We start from the raw sequence: 20393 nt of genomic DNA, 5'->3' as shown, positions 1-20393 counted from the left end.
ACTTGGTTTTAGGCTTAGAGTTGGAATTAGGTTTAATTGTGATGGTTAGGGTCTATGGAATGTATTGTCTATGAGTTGTCCTCACAAAGATAGAAATATGTGTGTGGGGTGATTTTTTTCTGTTTTTGGGAAAATTAGCTCTTTGATCAATTCACTTTGAAATCCCATTGACAAATGAGTGTGTGTCAGTGGGTAGTGGTGGTAACATGCCAAATATTTCTGTGATGAATAAGACAGAGCAGTGGTTCTTGTGATGCAGTGCTCCGCATGACGACTGAGATGTGCTGTGAAAAGATAAAGTGATAATTATGTTTTTAGTGTACAAATGTCTGATTATTGCTTTCCTGTCACTGGTGAAACAATACTTGCTTGGCTTCCTCCTCTCACCGTGCAATCTAACAGTCTGAAAAACAGGACAGAAAAAATTGATTAATATTCCGTCTTTGCACAGCATCATGGCTGGATTTGCTTTGTTGAGACAACAAACTGATGGGTTTTCATGCATTAGTCTTGTCTGTACGGTTTGGGTTCCCTTTTTGGGTGGGATTTCTATCTGGATTCAAATTCTCATTTGATCAGCTTTTACTGTGTGAGCTTGTACAGTCAGAAATAGTGAACCATTGTTTTTGGAAATGGATTTCATTATTCTGACAGACTGATTAGGAATCTCCCTGTGTTGTACTGTATTTCATAGCCAGACTACAAAGCGGAGCAACATACACTTTTTTCAGGTCATGATCTCAGTATTTTATGTCATCGCATCCTTCAGTCTTCCTCACTCACTTTGTTTTTCCTCTGCGTGTTTTTGCAGGTACAGACTACAGGAAGATCTGATTGGTTAGACTGTCCTGAAGGGGCAAAGCTTCTGAGTGTCCTGCAGGATATAACTACATCCAACAGGTGTGTTTTTCTGCTCTTCAAATGTGTATTTGTGTGTGTGTTTGTGTGGTTTATAAAATATAGATTTATTACGGAATATCACTTCTATTATGATGCTTTGCATAATTCTAACAAAAAAATCATACTGTCAAAAAAACTGCAACAGGGCAAGAGTTTTTAGATGTCAAAGCCTGTCTGTCGATGTGAGAGAGACTTTTGTGTCTGTGATTCCTCATTCTGGGTTAGATTCTAAGGCAGTTTTGTTAATTTAATAATAATTTAGTTTCAGTGTACAGTTATTTATAAAACATCAGGTTAATCTCACTGTGTTTCTGACAGGCCAGCAAAGATCTGGTGCAAGAAAGACCGTAACATCTCAAATACATGTGCATGAAATTTCACTCTGTAAAACAGATCAGACCAAATCTAAAAGTAAGCCTTTATCATGGGCCGACCTGAAATGTGGCGCGTGTGTGTGTGTGTGTGTGTGTGTGTGTGCGTGCGTGCGTGTGCGTGTGTGCACCTGTATCTCTGCATCTGGCTGCCTTTTATAAGTATGTGGGCTGAATGTGTGTTCCTCTTTGAGCCAAGGGTTTTTGTCACCGTAGTGACCATGCTTCCTTTGATCTTCTGATGTATGAGACCAGCAACCTGCCACACAGACACAGATGTGGGTGTGCGCACACACACATAAATAGATGCTTTCACCGTCTTCTATATACAAACTGTGTGTTTCAGTCACACACCCACACCCTGTCAGATCAGTAATAAAGGTGTATTGTTATCCTGCTATAGAGGCCTCTCCCACTCTCCATCTATTCTCCTCAATCACCCCTTTTCTTCCCCTTTTGTCACCATCTATACTCATTTCTCCTCTTCTCCACCCCCTCCATCTTCTTTCCTTTTCCCCCATTTTCTTTCTTTTCAACCTCTTTCTTTTTCTCTCTTGTGCTTTCTTTCTCCCACTTCTCCCCTCTCTCCTGATCTTCTCTCCTTCCTCTCCCTCTCTGGCAGATGAAAGCAGAGATCAGCTCTAGACTTTGAAGTGGCTGAGACTGGCACACTCCCACTGGTTTAGCGGTAGGAGGAGGGGTGCAGAGGTTTTAGGAGAAAGGGTGAAAGATGAGAGGAGTTATGAGGAGAGAGGAGAGCAGAGCAAGGGAGGGCTGAGCAGAGGTTTTAATTGAGAGCATGTGAGGAGTTGGAGCAGAGAGAGGAGATGGAAGAATCGGGGGGAGGATGAGAAGGGAGGTCTGAGCTGAGCTCCTAACCCAAATGATGTCACTGAATCTTTACCATGGCAACCTGAGGAATGCCTTTTCAAAATCTCTAGGCTGACCGAGTGTGGAGGGAGGGGAGCAGCGTCAGTCATAGTCCTTCATCCTGAAGAAAAGCCTTGAGGGCCCTGAACCTGATCCTTAGTTTATTTCTGCATTCAACCAAACCTGAAGCCATCAGCAATACAGACCAGACCACCAGTATCTGCTCAGGCAACAGCAGCAGCTCAGTAAACTATTAAACTGTTCTGCAAACATAAAAGTTTGTAATTTGAGATTTATCTTCAATTTAGGGGTTTTTTGTTTCCCCCTTTAAGGACAGTGATTTCACTTGTACAAGTACTTCTGCCAGGTATGTGAGGAAAGATTTAGTATTGCTCAGCTGAAAAATAGTATCTGAAAAGCAGTTTGTCCAGAAAGTACTATCACCATCTCAACCTCTCTCAGGTTGTCTGAATGCTGACACTCAGTCCAAACTTTGTTTCAGCTGCAGACTTTACCTGCAGTGTGGAATCTGCAGCACAGCTCTTTCTTTTGGAGCGGCATTTTCATGTTACAGTTTAGAGTGAACAGAAACGTTTTCACCTTTTCTGTGGTGTAATATTATCTTCAATTAGGTCAAGGGTGGCATCAAACGCTAGTGATCACTCGACAAAATGACAGTAAATTACCACATACGAGTCACATGACAAGCAAGAGTACTAAAAAAAAAAAAAACGCGACTCATAGTCCAGAAAATACGGTAGTTTGAGACCATGTTGTTGAGAGATGAGATGAGTCCACAGGTATAGTGGGATGAACTAGTCTGATCCATAGAGATAAGGTATTTAAATGAAAACAGTGTGAGGAACCAACTTGCTGCCTCAGTTCTGTGGTGTATTGGCTCCATGTCAAATGGTAGAAAACAGCAAACACTGTAGGTGTTGTAGGCTGAGTGTGAGGCTAACGTGGTGCTGTAATAGCTCTTCACTGTCATCTACAGCTAACATTTGTCCTCCATGAGTGTCAGTTTGAGACTGTGAAAGTGCAGACTCTTAATGAGTAACCAAACTCTAAAGTTTGTTCTAAAACTTTTAGGTTTTCCAAATCCACACACTTTCAAGGATTTCCGAGGCCTCTGGGAAATGTGGTAATTAGCTTAATCATGTGGGTTTTAATTAACTAAGGGGGCTGGTCTGGTTTCTGCTGGCCTGGCTGTCAGCCTGCCCTCAAAGACACCTGGGAGGGAGAGAAGAGTGGAGGGCAGAGAGAGCGGAGAAAGATAGGGGAGGAAGAGGAAGAGGAGGAGGACAGGAGAGGAGCCAGATTAGACAGCCTGTAGGGCTCTGAGCGTATTAGATGTTTGTGATATTGTAATATGTATTTCAAACTGTTTACCGGGCAGGCTTGCTCAGTAAGACACGAGCGATGTGTGAAGTGTTATAACTGAGCATGTGTGGTGCTGTTAAATATGGCCTCAACACTTGGACTGCAACAACCCAAGAGCACAGTCTGTAGAGTCTCAGTTTGCATGGACACTGACTCACCAAGACCTTTGACCAGACAGTTTTTGGTAAATTTGTACCAGGCAGTATGTTGAGCAGATTCTTCAACAAATAATGGTGGTAAACTAAACTGAGGCAGTGGAGCAGTGCAGAGAATCTGCTGTAAATGTTTAGGAATTAAGATGATGCTTGAATATTCACAACAGTTGCATTAGGGGCAGATATTTGCTTTGGTGCCAGTTCACATCATCCAACTTCAGTGCCCAGCAAGGAACCATTTCCTGCCTCACACAGGAATGAATTACTCTGAGCATTGGTTTTTAATTTCACTGATGGAAATGGATCCTAGGTAGGTGAGAGAAATATGAAGCCATGCTTCAGAAATAGACAGACTAATTATTCCAATTATTGAAACAAACTTTTATATGGATTTAAAGAATACAGTATGTGATACATTGTTAGTTGCACCTTTCAAAGATATAGTTTTGTTTTTTTAATAAAGTGAATAATTAACTTTTTTTTTGCTCCAGGTGTCATGTGGATGTGGCTCCATTGGCTGCAGAAATCCTCCAGGATCTGGATCCTAAATGTGTTTAACCTTCAGACCTTTACCCAGCAGAGGACTATACAACATAACCACCTAAGTGATATTTAAGATTAGTAATCTGCATTTTAAAATTTCTCTCCATCTTCAGGTAACATAGTTCTTAATAATCTAAAGTTGGAGGAGATTGTTTCAAACTGTTTTTAGCTTTGGAATAAAATGTATTTAAACATTAGTTAGTGTCTTGGTCAAGCTCATTAACGCAGGCTGGACAGGATATAAATATGATCCTGTTATATGGTCTGTAGCTGCTGACTGTTGTAATTCATAAGTAGCTTTGGTTTTTGTATGAACCAGTTGTGAACAGCTGCCTGGGCACACTGACTGTGTGCTGTCAGAGCATTCACTCATCTCTCTTCATGACTCATCACATTTGCAAATTGGATCATTGACTGTGATAAATGTTGCTGTGTTACCAAAATAACTTGACAGCTCAATCAAAACATCCATCCAGTGTCCAGAGGATTACAGCATGAAGGTTCATTCAGACTGTCAGGCGTCACAGCACTGGCCTCTGGGTTTGTCTAGACAGCTCCACTCAGCATTGGTGTCAGACTACAGTGAGAGTGCAGCTGTGAACAACACCATGCTCAACCTACTGCTAACTTTTCTCCTCTTCCTAATGCCATCACACACTAAAACTCTCTCTTATCAGGAGTCACGATGCCACAAGTTCAGATGTCATCACCTGCATGCTGGGAGCAGGGCGCAGTACCATCAACTTGATTTACACTGAGGTATTTCTTCCCAAGGGTGAACCACATGCTGGGAGTGGGGCTTGCACAGAAGTCACAATTTTTTTTTTTTTTTTTTTGTAAATTAAGTCACTGGTTGCTAGGACTTGTTTTTAAGCTGTTTACTGATCCTGGGTACATTTGATATAGAGCATTGGTTGGTGAACTGTACAAATAGCACTAATTGAACTGTAATTCTTACATAGAATACTCCAGTATACCCTGGTAGTGTGTGCCTGACAACTGTGCATTCTGGGTAAGCAGCTGACAATGAGAGTGAGGGTGAGACTAGATGTGAGAAGAAAAAAAAAAAAAAACCACCTCGTGGACACACATGGTCACCACTGGCAGCCTTTTAGTTTTTCACTGCGGGTTCTAATTTCCTCTGCTAATCTGACTAATCTCAGTAAAGCTGCAAATACAGCTGTCACTGTTCAGTTACACTTTCTCATAAGGAAGATCGTGAAGAGAACTGGCTTCCTGCTAAACTACACATCTCTACAGGAGGATGTGAACACTTTCTCCTGCTGTTGATGGATCTGCTTTTCCTCAACTCACTAGCTGTCATTTGATTTGTAACGTCTGTGTTGTGGTCGTCTCGTTACTGTTGCTGTCTGAAAACTGCTCAGCACAGACATACTTGTCTTAACTCTGCTTCCTTATAAGCAGAGATTTGACAGCTAGTTGTAGGAAGCAGCACATCAGGCTGAATGTTTGCTAATGACATGGTCTTCACTACAGAAGCTGAGGGATTGCTCTTTTTAAAACTACAACATGTCACTGTCTCACAGTGTAACTTGTGTCCTCCAGGGTTTCAGCTGTAGGTGAAATGACACATGAAGGCATCCAGGTGAAATGACAGTCCATTTTATTGTTTCAGAACACAGCAGGCTACAGCAACCAGCTCCTCCCAATATCCCACCCCTCTGTAACAGCAGACCAATAAGAGCCCTCCTCCACCCCCGTCTCTTCCACTGCCACACCCATTCAGCTTAGGTAAGCTACACCCCCTTTGGAACAGCAGAGACACATGAGTGTCCACCTTTAAAGCAAGAAAATAGCTTGATATTTGGACCATGATTTCCAATTCATGTTTTTATACAAAAGCTACACAATGTTACACTTGATCATCAGAATACAATTCAACTGTTTAGTGTTTAAACACCATTTAAAATGTGATCAGATTCTTTAACTGGATGGAGCATTACCACTTAAAAAAAAAAAAAAAAAAAAAAAAAAAACTTATACGAACAGAGACTTAAAATACAGGGGACTGCAAAAAGAAGTGTTTTATAATTGAGAAGAATGAAAAAGCAAGCTAGAATCAGTTTGTACCATTACAGACTTCAGAAACAGAATAAAAAAGTAAAACAAAAAATAGTAAAAACAAACAAAAAAAATACATAGGGAGGTTTTTTGAAAATCAATTATGGAGATCAAAATCCACATGTCAGGATTTAAACTCAGCCCCATATCAGGCTGACAGACCAGAACCGAACCGCACTTTGAATCTAGTTTGTCCCAATGGAGTTCCCATAGACAGGAAACTCTGCTTGCTGTTGAGTTGTCTTCAGGCACTTTCTGAAACCCCGCCTCTTCCATATGGGCGAATCACAATGCAGGTTCATCCAGATCACATGATACAGCTGCAGCAGAAGGGGTGTAAGGAAAAGCAGGTGGTGAGAGGAGTAAGGTGTTGGGTTAAGACACACACAGATCAAAAAAGTAGCATCACACACCCCACAACACACAGCTTAGTAATTAGGAGCAATCTGACCATGCAGCAGCCTCAGTGAGTAAATCCACTCTAACCCAGAAAGAAAGCCCCTACTGTGCTCCTCCCTTTACATCTTGCCTAAGGAAAGGACAGCATCTTGCAGGACTATAGAGTTAAGAGTGTGAAGACATTCTTACCTAGGAGAAAGTGTAGTGTAATGTTGGTCTTGGTATTTACAGGTCGGTATCAAACCAGGCCAGTTGGTTGGAGTCACCAGGTGGCAGGCCCTCTATCAGTTCCTGGGCATGTCCCAGGTCAGGCAACCCCTCTACAGGGGGGTAGTCCTGGCCAGGGTGGTGGCCTCCACCCAGGTCATGGTCCATCATGGGCTCCATGCCCATTGTGTCTGCACCATATCCCCCTGAATGGAAGGAACGGTAGCTTGGGTCTGTGGGAGGTGGAGGAGTGGTGAAGAAGAGGCAGGGGAAGCAGAGCAGTTGTTAGAAGCATGTTAACAAACCAAGCTGTCACACAGTAGTACGATCACTCAAAAGTAACACAGCAACACAGCACACTGTCCATCTTCACAGCTGCTGCTGAGCGCACTTCATCTACAGCTTTAAGGACTGATGGCTCCGTTCATTGTGGTTAGTTTGGTTGCACCAACAAATTGATCTACATTGGTGAGGTCATTCTCCAGTTCAGACTCTGGTGTACTGGTAACATGGCCAACTGTGATGATAAAAGCAGCAGTATTGAATTTTTTAACTTGTCAGAGCCACCCGCACTGTCCTCACTGAAGATCAGGGACTAAGTCAAATTCCCAGCCTCAACTGGAAAGAATTGTTGGCCTTTGCCATGGGTTCAGGCTGCCTGTGTGCCATGACCTTTAACAGCCAATGCTGTCAGCAGCAATAAAGATGGACAGATCAGGCTCCGGACTCCAACAAGATTTAGCAGTGTTAACTATTTAAGGGACAGATGAGGACAGTGGAGAAACTACCAGAGGAGAGGGCCACCTAGAAGAGAAAGGCATTGACTATCCAAAAAAAAAGAAAAAGAAAAAAAAAAGTCACTGTCTAACTCTGTTCATGACATCCTTGTCTCCTCCTGTGTTTCTCTGGGGAGCCTCACTGCCAGCCAGAAGTAAGGAGGTGACTCACCTTCCTGTCTGTAGCCCAGAGGCTCTCCCTGAGCTCCAATGTCCAAACCCAGGTCTCCAGTCTGCAGAGCAATACACAGACAAGCATGAGCAAGGAGGCAGTTGTTTCAGGCCTCTGTGCAATGAAAGTAACTTCAAAATGTTAATGAGCATCTTCAGTGTACAAATATACTGATTAGTAATCCAAGAACATAACTGAGGGCATCCCACCTCATTCCAGGCCATTGGTTCTGTTCTGAAGAGTGAGCTGGTGAGTTCTACAGAGAGGCGTTTCTTGTAGTCTTGGGGTTTGTCCTCTGACATACGGAACAAAACTGCTGCAGCATATGTGGCTGAGGGGAGATGGGAGGTTTAAAAGTTAGTCAGCTACAATTGAGCCAACAGAGCTTCAGAGGTCAGATGTTTCACACTGAAGAGTTGGAAAACTTCAAACCACAAGTTTTTAACTTGTGTATCTTATATATCTGTAAATGAATGTGTTTGTGTACATACCAACTCCTTCATTGCGGCTGTGCAAGAGCTCTGTGAGGGGAGCAGTGGCTCCCTCAGCCTCAATGGCCTCAGCAGCCTCTTTGTCTTGGGCCAACTCACACAGGACACCTGCTGCTACACGCTGGATGTTCTCAATAGGAGAATACAACAGCTGCAAACAGCAACACAAACAGGTACTTAGAAAAACTCTCCAACACATGATATGATCCAACAAGCAGCACCTCAAAGACATACAAACACAAAAGGTGGCAAGATAATTTTTCCTGAGCACCTCCATTTGTATGTAATTCAAGGTTTATTTTTCAAACTACCTTATAACTGACAGTTTAATTACACTGCTAACAGATCATAATTCTTGAAATCTTTAATAAATCAAAGCTCAAGCTGAACATTTTCAATCTTATTTAGGGCTCATTAGTGTGACTGCAGCATCATCAAATCAGCACACAAAACAGCAAATGTGGACAAGTTGGGGAACTCACCTGTACAAAGAGTGGAATGGTGTTGAGCCCTCTGATGACTATTCTATTGTGTACATCTCGGGCTAGGATGTGAAGTGCTCCTGTGCAGCCCTCCACAATCTCCTCCATGCGAACTCCCTCCTGCAAACAAACATTCAGTTAGTGAGGAGCAGGATGTGGTGGGAACTAATCACTGATAACAGGAGATCATCTTTTTTAAAGTGGCTGTGAGAACTGACATATCACTCAGTTTTCTATCATATGGTGGTGGTTCCCATCACCATATGGGAAGAATACAAAAAAAAATCTCACCACAAACTGCTGCTGTGTTCCTCCCATGCTGGTACGTCTCTGTGTATCTTGGTGTGCTCTGACCAGCAGCTGAACCAGTCTGGGGATGGCTCCCTGCTCTCTCAGGGGAGCATGGTTTGCAGGGCACAAAGCCAGGTTACGGATCAGACCAACTGTAGCCTGGTGGAGGGACACAGTTTCATGTCAGCTAAGTGTGCTTTACATGCCAAATTTATGTAACATAGCTTATCAATCATCAACCACTGAAAAGTTACATTCCCATGTACACATTTGTGTTCACAATTTTATATGCATTGTTCCTTATTTACTTCCACCTGAACATTCCCTCAGGTTGGTTTAAAGTTTTGCTTTTGAAAAGTTATGTTAAAACTACCAATTTTTGGTGTCATTCAATGCAAGTACAATATATTGGAGGGAAGTAAGATTTTCCTGTTAAAGTTTGAAGCAATTCAGTATCACAGTGTGCTCAAGTGTAAACTGATTTTAACTACAAGTTCTGTATGTGTATGAAGAGCAGCTGATGCTGGCCAGTCTGTGTATGTGTTCACCTTAATGAGTGGCCAGTGTGATGGCGGATGCAATAATTTGACGACCACTGGCAGACCATAGTGCAACCTGACAGCATTCTGTGCCATTTCGGCATCCTGGTGCCGAGATGTGAGGTGACGCAGGGCACAAATAGCTGGCTCTGTGATGTCTTCTCTGTCTCCAGCCCGAAGCACTGTACGAACTAACGCCTCAATACCCCCGACCTACAGAGGGGCACAGGGTTTGACAGATTAATAGGTACATTAGACAGTAGCATAAACAGGTTCTTAAATAATGACTTGCAAGAAACAATATTAACACAGAGGCTCAAGCCTTAAGAAGTAAATATCAACATTCAATTCACCTTCTATTTTACTGTACTTTGTTCACACTCACCTGACAGACCATCATCTTGTTCTTGTAGTTGTTGCAGGTTAGGTTTGACAGAATGCCAGCAGCACAGGTCACCACGTTAATGTCGTCACTGCCGAGCAGCTGGACCAGGGTCCCTAGCAGACCCTCCATTCCCTCCTTAAAAAGAGAAAGTTGTCAAGCTCGTGGAAGGAAAATGGGTCCAGCTAAAGACTGAGTTTTAAATAAAGAGTAAAAATAACATAAGAGTAAAAATAACTTCTGTGTTCAAGGGGGCAGCTCTCACCTGTTTGGTGGCAGCATCTGATAAGTTCCTGAGAGTCCAAAGACAGTTCTGGACCAGTCTCTGGCTGGGGTCTGTCAGGTGTAGTCCCAGAGCCTGCATACCTCCTGGACAAAACACATACCATGTTTGAAAAAAAATTAAAAAAGAATGATCATACATCAATATATTACTATTATTTGACTAATTTTCCCACATTACTGTCATATGTCAACACTTGAATGTTTATGAGACATACCAGCTTCTACAATGGCAGGCTTGTTACTGGAGCACACTGATAGTACTTTGAGAACTCTGCTTGTGGTCCACAACAGCTTCTCATAGGTGTAAGTTCTCATGATGTTGACCAAAGCCTGGGGGCCACCACTGGCCAAGATTATCAACTACAGAGAAAACACAAAGGTTAGGGGGGTTTCAGGTTCTCCTGATGGCCACTGTGAACAACTGGTACCTTGGAAATACCATGACTAACCTTGCTTTCCTGGTTCCCATAGGCCAGTATCTGGAGACAGTCAGTAGTGATGGCCAGGAATTTGACGTTGGTCTTGTTAAGCAGAGCCACCATTTTCTGTAGACCACCTGCTAGACGGACAGCCATCTTGGCTCCTTCCTGGTGCAGGAGGAGGTTGTGGAGGGTGGTGATGGCATAGAACAGCACAGAGTCCACTGGTGAACTGCACAGAGAGGTGTAATAAGTTACTCTCTCTTTAGAGGCTACTGTGTCAAAACTTTACTAACAAAATTAAAAGACTTAGCAATGCTCTCCACCACCCTGTACTGCACTACATCAGTTAAATGGAAATCCAAGACAAACACCGTCCAACTCTTCCTCCTTTCACATACCCGAGCATTTTAACTAGAGCTGGGATTCCTCCAGACTTGAAGATCGCCAGAAGACCCTCTCTGTGATGGGACAGGTTGTGCAGTGTCCCTGCAGTGCAGCGAGCTGTCTCCACATCGTTTGTGTTCTGCATGGTCCTGACAATGGCAGACACCATCTGAGGGGAGCGCATGATGGCATGACGAGAAGCTTCTTTCTTTGAAAGCTGGTGGACCATCACAGCTGCTTTGTTTACAACAACCTGGAGGAGACAGATCCAACCATGAGGGAATGGCAGTAGGGGCTTAAAATAAATACACAAATTAATAATGGCCACAGTTTCCACAGACAGTTACCTGGTCCTCATCGTTGAGCAGTTTGGTGAGTTCTGGTATGGCTCTGGTTGCCAGCTCAGCATCATCCTGATAGTTGATGAGATTGACCACAGCATGTTTGAGCATCTGTGAGGGCTCTGCCAGCCTCTGGACATTGGTGGGGTTTGCTGTATCATACTGTGTAGATGGGATCTGCATGCCTTCCTCAAGAGTCTCTGGGAACATCGCTGCCCGCACTCGCTGGGCACGTGTCATGGCGTACTGACCATCTATATCTAGACGTCAGAAGAACAGTTGTTCAATTATATTAGGATTAAACAACTGCTTTGTGCCATACAGACAGTGTTTTCGGTAAACAGATGCACTGCAAAAGATCAAACTTCAAAAATTATTACCCACCCTGTACTTGTTCCTGGGAAAAGTTCTGGTTGAAGCCCTGCTCCCACTCATACATGACCTGATTGTTGTCAATATCCTCTTCTTCAGGGTTGCCTTTCCCACTGAGAGAGGGAGCAGTTGTAGTGGCCCCTGAATGGATGCCTGAGTCCAGATAGGACTGTTGTTGCCAGTGACTGACTGCTGCCTTACGGTCTGGCTCCATAGCCATATCCAGCTCCATCAGATCAGCTGTAACAAAGTAGAAATATAGGAACATAGCACAGCCTCACATTAACAAAAGGAAATGCTTTTGTATATGGGAACAGAGTGGAGTGCTTTCCAAGTGAGCTGGCATTGTTGGAAAAAGACACACAAAGCATCTAAACAAAATGGATATCTAAACAATTACTGCCAAAGACACATCAAAATTGTGAAGTTTCTGAACCTGATTTCACTTGCTTCATTTAATGTCAATCTTTCTTGTGTGATTTAAATCTTTCAACACTGGAAGATTGTAGTTAACTGTATACAAAGGCAGGGGTACCTACTGCCACAGTGCTTCACAGCGACTGCAGTCAATGGGTTTCAAACCAGCTCCTTGTGATTTTATTCTCCCACAACAGTCTGTTTTAGTAAAAGAGTCTTCAAACAGTCTGAATTTACTTGTCAATGTTTCAATGTGAGATCAATAATTCATTTTAAGGAGACCATAAATCTGCTGCAAACTTTAACATGTTACCACATATTAGTTGTTTGTGTGTGTGTGTGTGCAGGCAAGAGATGCAGAAGCCACAAATATGAGCAGGGGTTTGAGTGTACTCACCCTGGGAAGCCATGTTCCTTTCTCAAACTGCGGCCGACACAGCTTCCTGATCTGAAGGAAAAAAATAAATAAAAATCAGTCCAACGGTGCCAGTAGCATCTCACCTCCATCATTTGTACTCTACAGCCAACACAGAGATCACAGCAGAGGCAAAGACAGAAAATAGCCTGCTGTAAATTAATGAGTGTTTATCCAAAGAAACAGCCAAGCAGAATGACATTCCCTGGGGCTGATTTCCTTTCCTGCCACCTCCCTTTCTTGGATTTCCTCTTCTGTTCAAGCCAGACATGCAAACCACAGCAGCTCATACACAAAGCCACCATTAAGTGCAGCAGCAAGCAGCTACTTAAGGTGAGGAAGGACTGGGGGAAGTGCAGCACTGGGTGGAGAGAATTGAGGAGGGAGGAGGGCATGTGCATTCCTGTGCCGGCTTTGAAGCTGCAAGCACAATCAGAAAGTAAACACTGGCAATGGCAGAGGAGAAGTAGAGTGTGGGAGACAGGATTAATTCAGGAGAGAAAAAAAACAAACAAAAAAAAAAAAAAACAACAGGGGCAATTGAAACAGGTATTTTCAATTTAAACTCAAAGATAAATGGTATGACTGTGCCAGAAAAACAGTAAGCAGGGGAAAAGCAGAAGAAAATCCCAACTAAAATAAAATCCATGCTACATACTCAGAAATCTTTTTGTCCAACCCTTTCTAAAGCAAATCTGTGGTTATTCCAAATTAAATCCAACAGGAAAATGTAGATCAACATCCCTTTCAAATCATGACAAACCGGTTTGGACATGTTCTAAGAAGAAAGAGACACACTGGTGGGGATGATAAAAAGGACTATGAATGGATTTACAGCCTACTAGATAAAGTAGAAGACTGACAGCAATTTATGGTTTCCAGCAGTTATTTAATCAGTTCACCCAATGTCCTTCTGCAGCAATCCAAACACACTAAAGCCATGTGAAACCAAATGTATACTTTGTCATAGTGCTAATGAAAATAATAAAAAAAAACAATCATCTAATGAAAGCTGGCACATTCAAATTCTGAGCAGTCATATCTTGCCGCAAGGCTGGATGCAACAGGTGTGCAGCTGTGCTACTGCTGGAAGGTCAGATGTAGTGACAACAGCAACTTTGATGTCTGTCTGTCTGTGTGTGTGTGTGTCTGTCTGTGTGTGTGTGTCTGTCTGTGTGTGTGTGTCTGTCTGTGTGTGTGTGTGTGTGTGGCGGGGGGGGGGGGACATTTAACAATGGCTGAGAGAAATTTTACTTCAAGGTTGGGTGTCAGCCAGAGGCTCACAGAATTCTGAAACTAAACTTTATTTTTGATTTGGAAAGTGTAGTGGTAACTAACATGGCAGTGAAATATCCAATAGCCATGAAAATGATTATATTACATTTTTACTGACTTATAGTCAATGGCAAGTAAGCTAAAGATGTACACACTCCTGTGAAAATTTCTTTGGAAGAGTCTAAAGATCAAATGTGACTCAATCTGCCAAGGACGCAACACACTGCTTACAGAGCCTCTGCAAACAAATGTCTCTCAAACAGCCTACACACAGACATTTAAACTTCCCATCACTGCTGTGCACTTTATTCCAAATGTTTAATAGCTTTTTCTGGGGAACCTTTATTATGCTGCCTGCAAACTGCTCTGCACTGTGGCAACAAAGTAATTGAATGAAATAAAAATGATAAAGCACCAAGAAAAGAAGCTCTGTTAGCAGTAAAATGGAGTGTACGTGTAGGAGTTTGTGGAAGTTAAATGGCTGCCAATATGCAAATAAACCTAAAGACAGCTAAACTACTGCCCTAAATTACTTCCATCCCCTCACACTCACACCACCCAGCTCTGCTGTGTCATTAAAACAGTCTTGAGTCAGACTCCAAGATTGCTGCTTGTAACCACAAGCGCACCAACTCAAATTCACTGTTCACACGCCATCCTCCAAAGCTCTGCAGGCCTGCCCTTGCATAACCCAGCCTCATCCTAATAGGAGCCATATGGCCTGTACAAGACAGCATCTCACAAAAAAAAAAAAAAAAAAAAAAAAAAAAAAAAAAAAAAAAACAGGAGTTCCTAGATATCAATTCTAGCAGCTTAGCCACAAAAATCTCAATGAGAGGTTTTTTTGAAGTCAGACGTGAAACCCAATATGTAGAACTGTGCATGGTACAGTTAAAGCCATATAATTGAAACCAGATGACTGATGAGTGACACACCAGTCACCAGAGTCAGATGGCTGTGGGATGGGCACAGAACTAGATTGCTGGGCAAACCGCACTACTGTAAACGCTCACCTACCTAATGTAAGGAACCATGCTCTTCATATAGAGAGCTTGAGCTCATAAAAGCATCACTGACAAATGTGAAAACAAAGATGATTTACTGTCAGGACGTTTTGGTTTAAAGACTACCTCAAAGAACAGAGCAGGGCATCAATACAGTCATATACTGGCAGGCTCTAGACAGAACAGAAACTATACCCACACAGTCAGGATACTATGATCATCATCTTAAAAACACCAGCGGCTAGCTAAATAGGCATGCAAACAGTCTGGAAGATTTGGGAAACCTTGTATCCCTATACACCTTGAAGCACGAGAAAATAAATTGAAAAATGCAGTAATGCTGCCCTTGAATAGTCTTTTTCCTTTTTAATTTGCGGCAACTTTGAATAAACCAATCATAGGGAGACTGAAAATATTATCTATTTATTCATAACTGGAATATAATGCAGCTAAAGCACAACAAACCTCTCAAATCCAATTCCTTCTGACTGAATAGTAAAATAACCATTCTGTCAGCAAATTTGAACTAGGCGGGCACCAGAGTGATTTCAGGTGAGCCTTTAGATTTACCTTGTGTGAAGAGGAGAGTACCAATTCATTAGTCAGAGGTAATATACAGAGGATGAGTTAAAGGAAAAGTACGTATTTGAGAACTGAACATTCAAACCACCTGCAAAGTCAATTTAATCTGGGGGAAAAGAAAAAAAAAAATCCACCCACAAGAACAAATGACCCAAGGAGCTGTGTTATTGGCACAAGCTGAGACAGGAGCTGCCACAGGCTCCAGTCACGTAAAGTGCAGGGTCAGCATCACTCACTGTTGGCTGCCAACACAATGAGCTCAGTGCCTGCAGCCGCTGCAGTGTTTAGTCTGTGTCTCAACAGCAAAATGATGGACACCCGTGGAGAAACAAGAGCTCCAGGCAGCATGTAAGCAACAACCACATGATGACTTCTCCTGTTTGTTCAGCAACTCTGAATGTTATTGAAATGGAAACATGTGATTTAATAGGTTAACAGTACCACAAAAGAACATTTAAAAAAAAAAAAAAAAAAAAAAAGACTTCTACCTGGAAAAAGTCAAAAGCTTTGAATCTCATGGCCAGTAAGTGAACTTGTAATGCAAAATGACTCATCCTCTTTTCCTTCCTTTTCTGTAAAATCTAAGTGATTGATCATTATTGCCCCTTGAGGTCATTCAATTCATTCAATAATCTCCCTCAAACGTAGAAGTTGCATACAAATAAATTACAATTCAATTGGGGACAACACTGGGTGACGAGAAGGAGAAAAATTACGGTATTAGGCAATGGCAGTGCCACTGAAAAGGGTCTTTTGCAGGAGGATTACATCAAAACATAGCGCTACTCGTGGTGGATGCAGCCCACACCCACGCTTCCGTCGTAATGCACCGTTAGTAGAAAATTTCGCTGACAAGAAGACAGGTTTGTCAGTGTTTTGTTCCACTGAGTAATCTGTCCGGGGATTTCACTGAGGGGCCGCAGGAAGACGAATAAACGAAACGGTTCAATACAGCAGACCAAGAGAAAAATATCGTGCCGTGATTTATGGGGCGAGAAAGCATCATTTTATATATTTGGCAATTACAAAACCCCTTAAACCTGTTTTTGTCGTCTTGTTAAAAAAAAAAATCGCCGTTTAAGCTCTAATGTTATCTCTTGTCCAATCAGTCTTTCCAGTGAAACCTAAACACAACCAACGAAGTGTAAAATACAGTCTAAACATCAACACCACGTCGTCCTGTGTAATTAAATAAAAACGCATTCCCGCTCTACCGAAGCCTCTGCTTGTTTTCTGTGTCGGTGGGATGTCGAAAAGCAGCGAGAAATCCAACTTTTCTCCGCGGTGACCCTCCTGTCCACCTAGCACTTCGCGAAAAAACAAACACCCAATATAACATTTAGTAAAAGAGACCAAGACAACTAGTGTCTAGTCATCAGAGGAACTAGAAGCAACCCCTCTCCTCCACAGCTGCCCCAGACTGTCTTGCTCCTACAACACGGACTCAGATTTCACTCCGTGGCCCCTCCTTGTCCTCCCACCTCCGCACAGCGGCCGGAGGAATTTGTCGGTCTTTGTTTAAAAGGACTGCTGGAAAACACACACATGGGCCTTCGACCTAAAATTAACTAACACAAATCGCGAGACATTTTCAGCGACCTTTCACACTTCACACCAAATTTTAGACGCTTGTTATACGGTTGTATATGGTCTAAGCTGAACTTCTTTCGAAGCGTTAACGTGAAACTCCTTCACCTATTACCGAAAGTTAGCTAACGTCCATTATCGTTAGCCAACTTCGTTTTAACGTGTTGAGCTGTGGACACGGCCACGCTTGTACACACAACACGCCTGTAACTTGTCCAATGTAAAGTGTAACACTATGACTGTTACGTGAAGCCAAACCAGCTGCAAAAACAGCCGAGCGAAAGGACAAACTCCGGTGGACCGACCATGAGTCACAGCCGCGGAATGTGGCCAACGGCTAACGGCTGCTAACAATCAGGCGGCGGTTAACGTTAACTGTTACTCCAAAAGCACAAATACGGTTGACAAATTCATTAGAAAGTCAGATATGTCTGGTTATTGTTAGGTTAACTGCTGTCTATATCACTCATAGCAAACTCGAACTACCATAAAGTTTAGGAGAATCGCCTGTAAAAAAAACAAACAAACAAAAAAAAAAAACAGCCATGTTTCCATTAAGTCGTAGCCGGCGTATCCCAAACGTCTGCCGTAAACGCTCGGCAGCATCCTCGGCTGAGCCACACACAACAACCGTCTCCATTCCTGCTCACATTCACAGAGAGCCCGCAAAGAAAAGGAGAAAGTGAGTGAAGCCGACAGTTTGAACGCTGAGGCCTACCCTTGTTAATACAGCAAGTCCGTCCACTTGGATCCGGCAGAGTAAAACCCACTTCGAAACGGTGAAAAGTCGATGAAAATGTTGAGACGAGCGTCAGCAGGGAGCACTCGTCCACTCCCCGGGCAGTCAATCACTGCTACCACGGCCGCAACAGTAGAGACTGGTAAATATAAGATGGCCGCGCTTTTATATAGACCGAAGCACTCCTCTTATGACCGTGCGCTCGAATAAAATAGAAACGAAAATTAAATAAACGTTTCACATCACTCTTAGAGGTGTATAAATACACATATTACCTACCAGAGCAGAACCATCACCTTGTATATCTCTGACATTTAGTGGATTTAATAAAGAAGCATGTTAAAGATCACAGTCTATGGCACGAGTATGAATACACAATGGAATGAAGTTCCGGCAGACTAGAAATGGGAAATCCGATTCCTCAAAGGTTAAGGTTTATTCCTTAAACCTCTGGATCTGCAAAAAACGATTTTTCTTTTACCTACACAAACACTGTAGCTTCTGTGGAGTGACACAGAGTTTCAGTACTAACAGCAACACTCGTGTCATCAGTAGTTCCCTACCGCCAAGAGAGGAAAAAAAAACAGCCCGCAATATCAGTAATAAACACTAATAAGCATGGTGGAAGACATGCTGAGATCTTTCATGAAAGTATACATATCAAAGTGGGATAATATTCTTCTACAAGTAAAAGTCAGTATTCAAAATTTTACTAAAGTAAAAGTACAAAAGCAATACAGCCAAATATACTTGAAGTACCAAAAGTAAAACTCAATGGCACATGCATTTAATATTATTATATGTATTGATTCATTACTATGTTCAAAAACTTGGTGGTGCAGCTGGTAAAAGTGCAGTTTAGGGTAATTAACAGGCCTATATCCTTATAGTATGCTGGGTATCTTATGAATTTCCCACTGAGAAACAATTGTTTTATGATTAACTCTATTACATATTTGTATTTGTATTAAATACCTGATTCCAAAAAGTATACTAACTAAAGTTATAAAATAATAGTAGTGATGTAAAAGTACAATCCTCAAATCTGCTCCTCAAGTCAAAGTATGAAGTAGCAGAACATGGAAATACTTGCGTAAGTACAGATACCTCACTGTACTTACATACACTACTTGAATAAATGTACTTAGGTACTTTCCATCAGTGGTAATAAGTCACTTCCACAACACAAATCTGCCTTTCATTAGAGCTACTATACATTTGTTTGTAACTCAAAATAGCTGGTTGATACCAAAGGTTAAGTTATGATGCAAAAACCATAATAAATATTTCAAACAACAACTCAACAAGGACATCAATTCTTTACTGACAGTCAGTCAGTAGAGCCTGAGTGCCTGTCACTGTAAAATGTTAGAGGTCTCAAGAGCTGGCTGGTTCTGTTGATAAACCAACCCTTCTTCTGTTGGACTTTGAAATTCTTACTGTGGCCTAAATGTGTAAGTTCAGTAAGCAGTTCATTGCGTATGTCCTTCCTGAAACTGTGATGAGCCCTGCAGGCAATAAGGCAGAAGTAACTCAGCAGGTTGGAGCAGCTTGTGATACATTTGTAAGTCTGGGACTGTCAGTGATTTCCTGGATTGTTGTTGATTGCTGAAATATATTCAGTTGTCTTTGTGAATAAAATCGAATCTCACACATTGCAGAAATATTTCAAAGGAGTCATTCATTTCGACTTTTCACAGTTTGAGTGGGAGAAAATCTGAGTTGAGGCAGTTAATTGTATTATAGACTTAATTGATCAAACAATGCATGCACCACTCAAAGGATTATTGCTTCAAAATATTGTAGACTTAGATTAATCATATTTCCTGACTCCATTAGAAAGCAGATTCAGTCATTAAAATTATTAGTGATCTATGGGCATAGCTGAGGTCCTTTAAGTGAATAGTGTGATCTCTCTTTTATTCTGAGATCACAGACTTGTGGCTGTTAATTTTCAGATGGCTTTCTATTTGGCTTAATAATAATTAGTGGATAGGACATGTAGGAAATTAAAATACATATTAAAATTCCTCTTGTAAGAATTTAGTCCATTAATCTCTGTGTCATAAAAGGTTGCGAGCAGGTAACATGTTATCTTCACACTATCCCTTCATGCTGCAGGTAAGAATGTCACAGGCAAACAAAAAATAAAATCATCTCTTGTCGTCTGCCTTCATTCGTTGACATGTATTTACAGTATATGGATGGAAAAGGTTACTGATATCCAAGGTAATTCACAACAGTCACAACACAAATGTAATAATAACAACGCAGCCAGGATACACAACGCTTGAACACACATCCTAGAATGAGCCCACCCTTGTTATGCAACATGGAAATTTACAGTAACTGAGTGTGATTCATTTTATTTGGAATAACTTTAAAACCACTTGGAGAGTTACTGCTGTCAGTCAGGTTAATATATAATATTGATTTATGAAATCAAATGCCTCAAGTCATGGTACATAGTCACATGATTTCACAGGAGCAGATATAACCAAACAGGTATGAATTTGTGGCACAGTGA

General features: G+C 41.9%; 2 protein-coding genes across 7 annotated transcripts in view; one reads left to right on the top strand and one right to left on the bottom strand.

The window, feature by feature from the left end:
* The window catches only part of ulk4 (unc-51 like kinase 4), a 72452-nt gene extending 66223 nt beyond the window's left edge, over nucleotides 1-6229 (top strand). For 4 of the 6 annotated variants that reach the window (XM_026293512.1, XM_026293508.1, XM_026293510.1 and 1 more), the window contains 3 exons: nucleotides 812-900; nucleotides 4171-4981; nucleotides 5859-6229. In XM_026293512.1, coding sequence (XP_026149297.1) covers nucleotides 812-900; nucleotides 4171-4237 — 156 coding nt within the window. In that variant the 3' untranslated portion in view covers nucleotides 4238-4981; nucleotides 5859-6229. Of the gene's footprint in view, nucleotides 1-811; nucleotides 901-4170; nucleotides 4982-5858 lie in introns of those variants that run through there. The other 2 variants (XM_026293511.1, XM_026293513.1) reach the window with 2 other exon arrangements.
* Nucleotides 6230-6404: 175 nt separating this feature from the next.
* On the bottom strand, nucleotides 6405-18013 carry ctnnb1 (catenin (cadherin-associated protein), beta 1). The gene is made up of 17 exons (XM_026293524.2): nucleotides 17846-18013; nucleotides 12662-12712; nucleotides 11860-12087; nucleotides 11482-11735; nucleotides 11149-11387; nucleotides 10778-10979; nucleotides 10544-10688; nucleotides 10309-10412; nucleotides 10047-10181; nucleotides 9671-9874; nucleotides 9123-9281; nucleotides 8832-8951; nucleotides 8350-8500; nucleotides 8068-8189; nucleotides 7859-7919; nucleotides 6893-7143; nucleotides 6405-6624 (listed from the first exon to the last, which is right to left on the bottom strand). Exons 2-16 carry the CDS (start codon nucleotides 12672-12674, stop codon nucleotides 6929-6931), a joined length of 2352 nt encoding a protein of 783 aa, XP_026149309.1. The 5' UTR covers nucleotides 12675-12712; nucleotides 17846-18013; the 3' UTR covers nucleotides 6405-6624; nucleotides 6893-6928.
* Between the last annotated feature and the right edge of the window lie 2380 nt (nucleotides 18014-20393).

Source organism: Mastacembelus armatus, chromosome 16 (genome assembly GCF_900324485.2).
Source record: "Mastacembelus armatus chromosome 16, fMasArm1.2, whole genome shotgun sequence".
Classification (NCBI taxonomy): domain Eukaryota; kingdom Metazoa; phylum Chordata; class Actinopteri; order Synbranchiformes; family Mastacembelidae; genus Mastacembelus; species Mastacembelus armatus.
This window is presented reverse-complemented; position numbering and strand designations above follow the sequence as displayed.